The 14401-nt window shown below is 41.6% G+C and overlaps 1 protein-coding gene across 1 annotated transcript in view; it reads right to left on the bottom strand.

Moving 5' to 3' along the window:
• The window catches only part of LOC124721161 (inositol 1,4,5-trisphosphate receptor), a 360416-nt gene that overhangs the window by 280649 nt on the left and 65366 nt on the right, over window positions 1-14401 (bottom strand). Inside the window, exons 10-11 of the mRNA XM_047245990.1 lie at window positions 9899-10059; window positions 1724-2036 (exon numbers count right to left, since the gene is read on the bottom strand). Of these exons, the coding sequence (XP_047101946.1) occupies window positions 1724-2036; window positions 9899-10059 (474 nt within the window). The remainder of the gene's footprint in view (window positions 1-1723; window positions 2037-9898; window positions 10060-14401) is intronic.

Genomic DNA, 14401 nt, shown 5'->3' with positions numbered 1-14401 from the left:
TCCCAAGTTGAGAAGGAGGCTTTAGCAATTATTTACTGCATCAAGAAGTTCCACAAGCATTTGTGCAGCAGAAAATATGACCTGTTAACTGACCACAAATGTTTAATACGAATTTTTGGGCATCAGTCTAAGCACTCAGAAAAGACAGCACAGCACGTACAGCTGTAGGTATTGTTTTTAAACAAATATAATAACAAAATTCCTTTAGTCCCACACATAAATGGAGACCCCCCGTCCCGCCTTCCTGTCAGCCTCGACACAGAATTTATTTTGCACTTTATCAGGACCCACAACAGACCCTGCACAAATATCCACAATGACACCAAGGTAGCCACAGCATCGGCTCACAACCCACTTCTGTGCAAACTTTTGTCAGCATCCAGAGTGGTCGGGGCACTTACCAAACGAAGCAGAGCCAGCATTTCACAACTATTTTTGCTTAATGTCACAAATGGCATCTTAACAATGATCACTGATGACTCTGAAAGCCAGGTCATCATCCGTCCCCTACTTCGGCCCCTACTTTATGCCTCGCATTGGGGGACAATGCGCATAACAGCATTAGCCCAGCACCACATATAGTGGCCTGGTATTGATGCTGAGATTGAATGTGTACGTTGCTCATCATGCCTGCTTCTCGAACTGGGCAGCCCTGGCACAACATTTTTCTCTGTGGCCATGCCCAGACCACCCATGGTAAAGGGTACACACTGATTTTGCCAGGCCATTTCAGGCAGCTTTGTAGTTGCTGGTAACAGACAGTCTCTCCAACATCCCCACTGTGGGCATCACCGCCTACAGTGGGTTTCAGCAGTGATAAACAGACGATGCACCTTGCTACAACTCTTTCTATGACTGCCAGGAGTGGAACCAGCGTGTCTTGTGAGTGGACATCAAACACTGCACTGTCCATAACATCTTGTTTTCACTGCATAATTCACCCCATAATCCATTTATGTGTTACTTTCAGCACTGGCACGAAACAGGAAATGTAAACAGAGAAACAAGGATTAAATTGCAAGGAAATACCGGAGGTAGCAGGGGGAAAAAAAGAGAGAGTGAATGTATAGCTGACCAACTGTCCTGTTTTATGATAACATCATTAGTCCAATTGTGCCACAGGTCTCAGAAAAAATACATCTCTAAATATGTAGTGACACATCCAAAAATTTTAGAAACTACTTTCTATATTTGTCATAAACAATATTCATTTGTTCTCTCTTGCAAATGTAACACCACCAAACTGATTCCACACTAAATACAAATTACAACTAATTGGCTCAGACTGTTCAGTTGCTTTAGCAGCAAATAGATTAAGGAGACAATCAAAATTACATGCACTATATAGTGAGCAGTTACCTTTACCCATGCAGTTGCTTGTATTACAACCACATTTTTTATGTATAATGTTAATTTCCTCTTAATTCTTAAATCAGGAAATTCCTGAATTTCTTCTTTCAAGGGAAAAGAAGGGAATCAGTGTTTAACATCCTCTACATCTTTTGAAGAAGTCCTATCTACTGTTCCTGCTTTCTGTACACGACTTAACATTTTAAAAAATCTGTACACAGAACTCAAGAGTTTCAACTAAATTTAAAAAGTAATTATAAGAAATTGTTAAACTGATGAACCAAAAAAGTCAAAAGGTTCTGGTTAAAGGTGCGGGAAAGTGAAGTATTTGATTTAAATTAATAATATGATTTTTTAAAAATATTTATCATACCTGGTTTTTGCGATAATCTTGCTGACTAAGTCTCAGAATACGATAACACAGACGGAAGATATATTTGTACGGTGCATGGCGGGGATCCCCAAGCTCTTCAATTCTAAGAAATGGTCCTTCACCTTCTCCACTTTCAAGGAATGGTGCCTGAAGTATTTTGAATAGCTGTTTAAGTATATATTGTTCACGGAGGAGCTTTTGTCGATCTCTGTTTGGATTCTGAACCACGAGATCCAGTGCTTCTGATTTATTCTGTTCATTTTCAAGTCCCGCAATGAAATAAACTATATCCTGCAGCAGACTTGTAACAGCTCTGAAAAATTTTAAATAAACAAATTTTAAAATTATAGTTATAAAAAAATGAAATACAAGTATATTTGTAAATATGGAATATAAATCAATTACTTTTTGGATAATACAGCAGCTCACTAAATCCTCAGTTTTGCCTTAAGTTATACTTAACACAATAACAATTGTAGCTATTATTAAAACTTAACAAGTTGTTTACCAGAATCATCCGGGATGAGTAATTTATGCTACCAAACCACCTTGAGGATTCTAGCATTGTGGTTAAACTTTTGTAACTGTATGTTCTTAACATGCAACAAATAAACAACTTGAAGTCAGTGTAAAGCTAGAGCTGCATTTAACATTATCACACTAATTTATTTGAAAAAAAAAAAAACATTTCCAAATTACAATTCTACATTTCTACCTGTCAACTGCGTATATATTTCTATGACACTTCACTCCACTCTAATAAAAATATTATTACATTTTCATTCTGCCCTCTGAAGCATCATAATCTGCTGGCTCCACTGGACAAACCAGAGCATATGAAAGTTATGCCCTAGTGGAAAATGAATACACTAAAGCAATGGCACCACATAACTCATGTTTCACCCTCATTTCATACATTTTGTTAATAAATGATTACAATAATACACAATGTACTTCTCTTGGATGACACTTTCAGTATTTTGTATAACAACCTCTATTTACAACACTGTTTTGCAATTCTGCAGAGATACAATCACATAGGTGAGGCTGTTCTAGCCGGAGGGGCCACTCAGCCCAGCACCCACAGGCAGTGGTGGGTAGGTCAGGCAGACAGTTGACGAATGGAGAAACAGCTGATAGGTGGGGAAAAGACTTCACAGGTGAACACTTAGGAAGCCGATCTGTGGCCCACGTGATATACTGCCCCAGATGAGCACTCAGGCAGCTGACCTGTGGACTACATGATTGCACTTCCCTGGATGAGCACCCACAGTCAGGGGTGGCCAACTGAGTTGTGTACACACACAATGCAGGCAGTAAGGCTACATGGCAGGTAGTCTATATATATGTGCCTGGCTGCAGACAAGGTAATGAGTGCCTGCGCTCTGCGTAACTACTATACCTGACATCCATTTGCATGTGCTTACATAAGTCTAGCCTTGTTCTTCCTTTACAAGGTTTACCCCCAACAAATCTCTCTATTAGTAAACTGACTATTCCTTGATCACTCTGTATGTGTCCTATCAAATAATCTCCCCTTGTAGTGATGTTTTGATGCAAATTTCTTTTTCCTTAATTAGATTCAGTACTTTTTGTCTTCAGTAGTTATATGAACATTCCATCTAATCTTCAGCATTCTTCTGCAACACCCCATTTCCTGTTAGCATGTGGAATTATTATATTTGAGTTGACCGTCTTTGTGATCTTCACAAATTCAGTTTTATTGAGTGTGTGTAATTGTTCTCAGATGAAATACCAACTCCTACGTCAACATGAGCGGAGCCTTGCACAAATAAGCAAGCCTAATACAACTAAGTTTACCCGATAATGACTGTTACTCTTCGACAACCATCCACACCGTAATTGACACTTACAACCTGAGGTTGATGTTTGTACTATCTTCACAATCATAGCTAAAATCCAGCTCTCTGTGACACGCAAGGTTCCACTGTCACACTTAGCAGCTGTCACTGAAATGTGCCAACAGCTAATGTCTATGAGGACTGGCAGCTCCAAACAGCTGGCAGCCTTGAAACACCAGATTCTTCCCATTTCTACTCAACCATTGGGAAGTAAACTTCCTGAAGTGGTTGGTATTTAGCAACAGCTATACAAATTATGTTTCCTGCAGTAAACTACATTCTTTGCAATATTGCACATAAGAAATGCCCAACCAAACTAAAAAATTACGGGAAGAAAAACGGCTGTCTTTCACAAAATTAAAATAAAATATATACAAAATATTTTTCATTGTGTATAGTAACTATGGATATTAAATATACAACATTATATGAATGGAGGCATAACCTGGAAATAATGCAGCCATTTTACGTATATATTTTCTAGTACCATTTGGCATATGCACCATTGCGTGGCACTAACTTCCATTGTAAGATGATGATAATGATGACGTGGTCTTCAGTCCAAAGACTGCACATTTCCCTCCAATAATAAATTGGTATACCTTGATGTGATGTCTCAGAATGTGTCCTATCAAAAGATCTCTTCTTTTAGTCAAGTTGTGCCACAAATTTCTTTTCTTCCTAATTATATTCAGTACCTCCTCATTAGTTACACAATCTACTCATGCAATCTTCAGCAGTCTTCTGTAGCACCACATTTCAAAAGCTCCTATTCTCTTCTTCTCTAAACTGTTTCTCGTCCATGTTTCACTTCCATATATGACTACACTCCAGACAAATATATTCAGAAAAGACTTCCTAAGACTTAAATCTATATGTCATGTTAACAGATTTCTCTTCAGATCAATTTTCTTGCCATTGCCTATCTAAATTTTATATCATCTACTTTGCCCATCATCAGTTATTTTGCTGCCAAAACAACATAATGCATTTACTACTTTCTCTCAGCATCACCCAATTTAATTTGAGTACATTTCATTATCCGTAGTTTGCTTTTGCTGATGTTCATCTTACATCCTCCTTCCAAGACACCATCCCTTCTGTTCAACTGCTCTTCCAAGTCTTTTGCTGCCTCTTATAGAATTACAATGTCATGGGCAATCCTCAGAGTTCTTATTTCTTCTCCTTGAACTTTAATCCCTTTAAATTTTTCTTTGGTTTACTTTACTGCTTGCTCAATAGAAAGATTGAATAACATTGGTTATAGGCTACAAACCTGTCCCACTCCCTTCTTAACCACTGCTTCCCTTTCATGCCCAATGACTCTTATAACTGCCATCTGGTCTCTGTACAATTTGAATATAGCCTTTCATTTCCTGTATTTTACCCTTCCACTTTTATAATTTGAATGAGTATTCCAGTCAACATTGTCAAAAGCATTGTCTAAGTTTGCAAATGCTATAAATGTAGGTTTGCCTTTCAGTAACATGTCTTCAGTGTTCTGAAGAATTCTTCTAGTATTATCACATCTCTCATCTCATCTTCATCTATGTTCCCTTCCCTTTCTACAATACTGCCTTCAAGTTCATCTCCCTTGTATAGCCCCTCTAAGAAAATTTCTTCCATATTTCAGCCATACCGTCTTTCCTTAGTACTGGGTTTCCATCTGAGCTCTTGATATTCATACAGTAGCCTCTCTTTTCTCCAAAGTCTTCTTTAATTGTCTTGTAGGCAATATCTGTCTTTCCTCTAGTAATACAGGGTGATTCAAAAAGAATACCACAACTTTAAAAATGTGTATTTAATGAAAGAAACATAATATAACCTTCTGTTGTACATCATTACAAAGAGTATTTAGAAAGGTTTTTTTCACTCAAAAACAAGTTCAGAGATGTTCAATATGGCCCCCTCCAGACACTCGAGCAATATCAACCCGATACTCCAACTCGTTCCACACTCTCTGTAGCGTATCAGGCGTAACAGTTTGGATAGCTGCTGTTATTTCTCGTTTCAAATCATCAATGGTGGCTGGGAGAGGTGGCCGAAACACCATATCCTTAACATACCCCCATAAGAAAAAATCGCAGGTGTTAAAATCAGGGCTTCTTGGAGGCCAGTGATGAAGTGCTCCGTCACGGGCTGCCTGGCGGCCGATCCATCGCCTCGGGTAGTTGACGTTCAGGTTTCATAACTAACATTTTTCGTAGGACTCTCCATATAGTTGATTGTGGAATTTGCAGCTCTCTGCTAGCTCTGCGAGTCAATTTTCCTGGGCTGCGAACAAATGCTTGCTGGATGCGTGCTACATTTTCATCACTCGTTCTCGGCCATCCAGAACTTTTCCCTTTGCACAAACACCCATTCTCTGTAAACCGTTTATACCAACGTTTAATACACCACCTATCAGGAGGTTTAACACCATACTTCGTTCGAAATGCACGCTGAACAACTGTCGTCGATTCACTTCTGCCGAACTCAATAACACAAAAAGCTTTCTGTTGAGCGGTCGCCATCTTAGCGATGCTTCCCAACGTGGGCTCTTTCTAGGGCGTCCGCGGCCACTGACGCTGACGCCTAGTCAACAGCACCTCAAGCGAACAAATGTACAACTAAATGAAACTTTATAGCTCCCTTAATTCACCGACAGATAGTGCTTAGCTCTGCCTTTTGTCATTGCAGAGTTTTAAATTCCTAAAGTTGTGGTATTCTTTTTGAATCACCCTGTATATACTTTTATATCCTTACATCTGTACTCTATACATTTTCTGCCACCTGTTAATCTCAAATAGGAAGTGCAAAACAGCTAACCAGGACTAGCTAGAGGATATGTGTAAGGATTTAGAAGTGTATTTCACTAGGAGAAAGATCGATACTGCTAACAGGAAAATTAAAGAGGGCTAGGGACAAAAGAGAAGAAGTTGTATGAATATTTCAAGCGCTCAGATGGAAAACCAGTCCTAAGCAAAGAAGGGAAAGCTGAAAGGTGGAAGGAGTATACAGATTGTCTATACAAGGGATATGAACTTGACAGCAATATTATAGAAAGGGAATAAGATGTAAATGAAGGTGAGATGGAAGATATGACACTGTGAGAAGAATTTATAGAGCAGTGAAAGACCTAAGTCGAAAAAAGGCCCTTGAAGTAGATGACATGTCATCAGAGCTACTGATAGGCTTGGGAGAGCCAGTCACGACAAAACTGTTCCACCTGGCATGCAAGATGTATCAGACAAGCGAAATACCCTAAAATATCGAGAAGAATATCATAATTCCAATTCTAAAGGAAGCAGGTGCTGCCAGGTGTGAATATTACTGAATTATTGCTTAAGTAAGTCGTGGTTGCAAAATGCTAACACAAATTCTTTACAGAAGAATGGAAAAGCTTTTTCTGAAAGTACTTGTACAGAAGTGAAACATGGACAATACACAGTTCAGACAACAAGAGAATAGAAGCTCTTGAAATGTGGTGCTACAGAAGAATGCTGAAGATTACAGGGGTAGTTCATGTAACTAATGGGGAGGTACTAAACAGAACTAGGGAGAAAATAAATTTATGTCGCAATTTACTAGAAGAAGGGATTGGTTGGTAGGACACATTCCGAAACATCAAGGGAATCACAAACTTAGTACTAGAGGGAAGTGTAGGGGGTAAAAATCATAGAGGGAGACCAAAAGATGAATACAGTAAGTATATTCAGAAGGATGTACAGCTGCAGTAGTTATTCGGATATGACGATGCCTGCACAGGATAGAGTAACTTGGAGAGCTGCATCAAACAAGTCTTTGTACTGAAGATCACTATAACAATAATTTACAGTTCATAACCAATAAACTGAGGTACATCCACCCCGGAAATGTCTTACGGTCTAAAATCTGTTTGCAAAATCTCTGTCTTACCATTATTTAATCAATCTGAAGCCTTCCAGCTTCCACAGGTCTATTTCATGTACACAATCCTCTTTCACAATTTTCAAACCAAGTGTTAGCAATGATTAAATTACGCTCTGTACCAAATTCTACCAGGCAACTTTTTCTTCATTTTTTTGCTCCAGGCAATATTTATCTACTACTTTCCTTCTCTTCATTTTCCTTCTACTGAATTATAGTCCCTCACCACAAATTTTCATCTCCCTTAACTATCTGAATAATTTATTTTATCTCATCATCATACATTACTTCAATATATTCCATATCTTCATCATTTGCAGAGCTAATTGGCATATATACTCATACTACTGGTGGGTGTGGGTTTCGTGCTTTGGCTCCAATAATGTGTTCAGTGTGCTGTTCATGGTAGCTTACATGCATTCCTACCTTCTTATTCATTATTAGAGCTACTCCTGAATTACTCTTATTTGATTTTATATTTATAATCCTGTACACTCCTGACGAGAAGCACTGTCCCTCTTGCCACTGAACTTCACTAATCCCTACTATATCTGACTTCAACATATCCATTACCCTTTTTCACTTTTCTAACCTACTTGCCCAACTAAGGGATCTAACATTTCATGCTCCATTCCATAGAATGTTTCTCCTGGTAACGAAATCCTTACGAGTAGTCCCTGCCTGGAGATTCGAATGGGGGACTATTTTACCTCCAGAATATTTTACCCAAGAAAATGCCATCATCATTTAACCATGCAAAGGAGCTGCAAGGCTGCTGGAAAAATTATGGCTGTAGCTTCCACTTGCTTTCAGCCATTCACAGTGCCAGCACAGTGAGGCCATTTTGGCTGATGTTACAAGGCCATTCATCAATCATCCAGGCTTTTATCCTTGCAAAAGCTGAAAAGACTTCTGCCCCTCTTCAGGAACCACACATTTGTCTGACGTCTCAACAGATATGTCTCCATTATGGTTGCACCTATGGTATGGCTATCTGTATCACTGAGGCACACAAGCCACCCCACCATGGTTCCCCCACTGTCTCTCCTTCTCCTCACACCCTTTCCTATTTCCCATCATGTGAATTGGCAAATCTGAGGCAAGAGGTGTCATGAAGAGTTGCAATACAAACGGGCAAAACAATTCACGAAAATTCTGCGCAGAGTGTAATGTCATGACTGTGTGGGTGCAAAACATGGGTAAAACCCTACAGTGTGATAGTAACAACACAAAAATTGCACCTTCAGACTAAAAATAGCCCATATCAAGTAACGTAAGAGGCATCAACTACTTTCCATGGGTAATGTCACTATTATAATGGAAAGAGTACAGAAGATTACTACTGAAGCATTATATATGATACTGCAGCGCCTGTGCTATTCTGAATTATAATGCAATGTTCCTTCGGGCAATGAACACGCACTGTAGCAACTGCAGCCTTTAGAAAATAAATGAAATGTATTTGCAATCGCACATATAGACAATCATCACCTGTATAATGGAATGACAAAACAAAAATTTGTGCCAGACCGGGACTCAAACACAGAATTTCCACTTATCATGAACAGTCGCCTTACCATTAGGCTATCCAAATGCGGCATGGCCACACCCAGACTTCCATATGTTGTCGACCATGTGCCTACAACCTGTACTCATCTATCCATTCTGCGTATTCTAGCATTAGTGAGATATTTTACTTGAAAGTTGCTTAGCTGGTGTCAGTGGATAAATACAATACTGCAGTACCTGTGTTATTCTAAATTACAATGCAATGTTTCTTTGGGCGTAATTCAGAATAACACAGTCACTGTAATATTTGTATTTATCCGCCGACATCGGGCAAGTGACTTTCAAATAAAATGTCTTGCATGTACAGGAATATACATAATGGATGTACAAGTCCAAGTTGTAGGCATATGGTTCATGGCCGTTAAATCATGCTCAGATAGCCTAATTTTAAGGTGACCGCTCAAGATAAGCAAATCCGGGTTCGAGTCCCAGTCCAACACAAATTTTCATTGTTGTCATTCTATTATACAGCTGATGGTTGTTCATAGTTGCACAAGGTTCTTTTCTTGAATAGATATCACAAATTTAACGTCTGCAGAGAAAAAGTACTTTCAGTTTCAAGATTAACAACTTGTCTCCAAAGGGATGAAGGACAATGGGCAAAAATACCATAAATATACATAAATATAAAATGAACAAGTGATGACTGCAAACAAGTAATATGTTATACATAAAAATTCCATGCCATAAAAAAACACAAGACCACCCTAATGCAGTATTAAGCAAGCGATATGCTGACTAGAAATAGTCAGATAAAATACTGGCTAAAAAAGCAGATTTATCAGCATCTAATATAAATGTTTTACCAAAGTGGCAAGAAGACAAGTTGCAGATAAAGTAGTAATCAGCTACTGACCTCCTCTCATTGTGTGATATAGTTCCCCTTTCTAACTTTGTAGAAATGGTTGCTAAAACTTTACAAGCATCATTTGCAAAGTCCAGGTCTCTTACTTCTGTCGGTGAAACTGATATCAGTGCAAAAGCTTCTTTATCTTCTTTAATAGTTGCACAACCAACCTAAAACAATAATTTCCAACAATTCAGCACCACATCACACACACAGTTTACTGAGAAATCGCAAATAATTCTATTCCACCTCTCACTCACCTTCACAGTCCCCAATAAATGAGAGTTATCAAGACTACAGAATTGTGCAAATGGAATGAAATAGGTATGAAAGAAGAGAAGAAAGGTGTATTTGAAATAGAAAATAAATAAGAAAACTTATCCCACATCTAAGATATAAAATTAGTAGAGAAACGCAAAATATAACAGGGAACTGTCATATCCCACATGAGGAATAGAGCAAAGAGAGATGAGAGTGAGCAGCAAACAGAGAAAGGAAGCGGTAAATGGATGATGAAAGGCAGATAAAGTTGAGTAGGAGATGATGAGTGGAAAGTAGCAGGGATAAGAGGAGGAAGAGAGAAGTGATAAAGATGCTGGAGAAAGATGCACGCTGCACATGTTAGGAATGAGAATGGGGTGGGGATGGCAATATGAGCAAGCAAGGAAAAAACTAAAGCTGCTGTTGAGGCATTGTCGCCCAGCACCAAAGGTAGGTTGCTGGGAAAGTTAAAAGTCCGCCGCAGAGCGGCTAAAAGTGTGCAGTCCAGCAAGAGGTGGACACCCGTCATTTGTGAGCCACAGCGACACTGAGGTGGATCCTCACGACGGAATAGGTAACCATGCTTTAGCCATGTATGCCCAATGCAGAGCTGGCAGAGGATAACTGATTCCCTGCGAGAGGACTGCATGGAAGAATGGCTCTGAGCACTATGCGACTTAACTTCTGAGGTCATCAGTTGCCTAGAACTTAGAGCTAATTAAACCTAACTAACCGAAGGACATCACACACAACCAAGCCCGAGGCAGGATTCGAACCTGCGACCGTAGCGGTCGCTCGGTTCCAGGCTGTAGCGCCTACAACTGCATGGAAGACTTCCACACATTCGTAGTCTCCTTAATGACATGCAGTTTGTTGTGCGTACTGTTCTGCCATTCAGTCTCCCAAAGCTGAATAACCATGTGGCATAAGACAGAATGCAGGTCAGTTCCGAGGATGCCCATCTCCAGAAGCAGTTTCCACATAGCCTGTCGGCAAGTTCGTTGCCTGGGATTCCGACATATCCCGAGGTCCACACAAACACCACTGAACGACGGGACCGTTCCAGGGCATACATGGACTCCTGAATGGATGCTACCAAAGGATGGCGAGGGTAGCACTGGTCGATAGCTTGTAGGCTGCTCAAGGAGTCAGTACACAGGAGAAATGACTCTCCAGGGCATGAGGGGATGTACTCAAGAGCACGAGACATGGCCACCATCTCTGGAGTGAAAACACTGCAGCCATCGGGCAAGGAACGCTGTTCAATATGTCCTCCATCAACACACACAAACCTACATGACTGTCAGTCATCGAGCTGTCAGTGTAAACCACTTCATGGCTCCGGTACATGTTGAGAATTGACAGGAAGTGATAGCGGAGACCCACAGGGTTAACGCAGAATTTAGGGCCATGAGAAAGGTCCAGAAGAATCTGTGGCCTAAGTGTACACCATGGAGGTGTACATGAATGGACCTTGAGGAGAGGTGGTAACGGAAAGGATTCCAGTTCAGACAAAAGGGACCGAACACAAACCGCCATCGTAGCCCTGACCTAGGTCATTGATGCAGCTGATGAACTGCCATGGGCGGAAAAAGGAGACGGTAATTTAGATGCGCAGAACTACAAACATGTGCAACATAACTGGTGAGCAGTTGTGCACACCTAACCTTCAATAGAGGGATTCCGGGCTCCACCAGGACACTCGTCACCGGACTCATTCTAAAAGCTCCTGTCACTAGGCGAACGCCACAGTGGTGCACTGGGTCGAGTAAACGCAACACTGAGGGCGCCACCAAACCATAAACCAAACTCCCATAGTCAAGGCGGGATTGAACAAGGGCTCTGTAGAGCTGCAGCAGCATAGAGTGATCTGCACCCCAGTGGGTCTTGGCTCGGGCAGCATTGAGGTGCTGTCAGCACTTCCACTTAAACTGACTAAGGTGAGGTAGCCAAGTCAATCGGGCACCGAAAACCAGTCCTAAGACTCAATATGTCTCCACTACATTGAGTGGATCGACATTAAGGTAAAGTTCTGCTACTGGATGAATGGTGAAATGCCGACAGAAATGCATGACACACGACTTCGCTGATGGAAACTGGAAGCCGTGGGCTACAGCCCATGACTGCACCTTGTGAATGGCTCCCTGTAGGTGCCGCTCAGCACCACTAGTACTGTAGGAGCAGTACAAAATGCAGAAATCATCCGCATACAGAAAATGTGAGACCAATGGCCCTACAGCTGTGATTGACTGTTAATAGCCACTAAAAATAGAGACACACTCAATACGGAGCCCCGCAGAATGCCATTCTCCTGAATACAGGGAGAAGTATTTGAGGCACTGACTTGAACACAGAAAATACCTAGCGACAGGAAGTTTTGGATAAAAATAGGGAGTGGGCCTCGGAGACCCCACTCATACAATGTGACACAGATATGATGTCACCAGGTCGTGCCGTATGCTTTACATAAGTCAAAAAAGACAGCAACCAAATGCCGATGTCTGGAAAAGGGCTGTTTGGATGGCAGACTTAAGGGACACAAGATTATCAGTGGTAGAGCGACCTTGATGGAAGCCGCCCTGACATGCAGCCAGTAGGCCATGACTCCAGTATCCAACCCAACCACCAACACACCATACGTTCCAGCACCTTACAAAGAAAGTCGGTGAGGCTGATGGGACAGTAGCTATCCAAATCAAGCAGGTTTTGACTGGGTTTGAGCATCAGAATGATGGTGCTCTCCCGCCATTGCGATGGAAAGATGCCATCACACCAGATCCAGTTGAAGATGACGAGGAGATGTCGCTTGTAGTCAGACGAGAGATGTTTAATCATCTGACTGTGGATCCAATCAGGCCAAGGAGCTGTGTCGGGACAATGTGCAAGGGTGCTGAGCAGCTCCCACTCTGTAAATGGGGTGTTATATGGTTCACTGTGGCATGTAGTGAACAAGAGGACTTTCCTTTCCATCCACCGTTTGAGGGTACTAAAGGCTGGGGGGTAGTTCTCCGATGAAGAGGCTCAAGTATAGTGTTCAGTAAAGTGCTCGGAAATGACGTTTGCATCGGTAGATAACACATCACTGATGTTAATGCCACGGGCACCTGTTGAGGTCTGGTACCTAAAAACACACCTGATCTTCATCCAGACTTGGGAAGGTGATGCATGGCAACCAATGGATTAGACGTACCTCCTACTTCTCCCAGCACACCTGATCCGTCGTTTTATAAGCTAGTGAACGCGGGCATGGAGCTGCTTAAAGGCTATTAGGTGTTCTAGTGAAGTGTGCGGCTTATGTCACTGTAGAGCTCGCAGATGCTCTTTAATTGCCTCAGCGACTTCCAGCGACCACCAAGGGACTGACTTTCGCTGGGGGCACGCTAAAGAATGAGGTTCTGCCGTAGAAATCATCGTTGTAGTGACCTGCTCAAGAACAACATCAATGGCACCATGTGTGGAAGATTCGGCAGTGACAGCAGAGGTGAAGGCTTCCCAGACTGCCTTGTTTAAAGCCCATCTGCGTAGGCATCCATGACATGACAGCAGGGTGGTGACAAGAAGATGGGGAAGTGGTCACTACCACACAGCTCGTCATGTGCTCTCCAGTGGATAGACGGACTGCAAACCAAGAGCTCAATGGCCGAATATGTGCCATATGCCACACTGAAATGTGTGGGGGCACCTGTATTTAAGAGGCAGAGGTCGAGTTGTGACAGTAAATTTTCGACCTCCCTACCTAGGCCAGCAAGCATGGTGCCACCCCACAACGGGCTATGTGCGTTAAAATCTCCAAAAAGTAGGAAAGGTTTAGGGAGTTGATCAGTCAGTGCAGTTAATACATTCAGGGATACTGCACCATGTGGAGGAAGATATACATTGCAGACAGTTATTTCCTGCATCGTCCTTATTCTGACAGCCTCAGCTTCAAGAGGAGTTTGAAGGAGCACAGATTCACTACATACTGAGTTCAGGACAAAGACACAAACTCCACCTGACACTCTATTATAGTCACTACAGTTCCTGTAATATCCCTTACAGCCGCGGAGGGCAGGGGTCCGCATTGCCGGGAACCAGGTTTCCAGGGGCAATGCAGAAAGCAGGTGTAAAGCTTAACAGTTACCATAGCTCAGCCAGGTGGCAGAAAAAACCGCCGCAATTCCACCGGAGGATTACATGATCATGAGACTGGGAGTGCATGAAACACTCAATGAGGCAGTCTACACCTCAGGATCACCTGCTGCCACCAGATGA

This window comes from Schistocerca piceifrons, chromosome X (assembly GCF_021461385.2).
Source record: "Schistocerca piceifrons isolate TAMUIC-IGC-003096 chromosome X, iqSchPice1.1, whole genome shotgun sequence".
NCBI lineage: Eukaryota > Metazoa > Arthropoda > Insecta > Orthoptera > Acrididae > Schistocerca > Schistocerca piceifrons.
The sequence above is the reverse complement of the archived record's forward strand: the minus strand, read 5'-3'. Positions and strand labels throughout refer to the sequence as shown.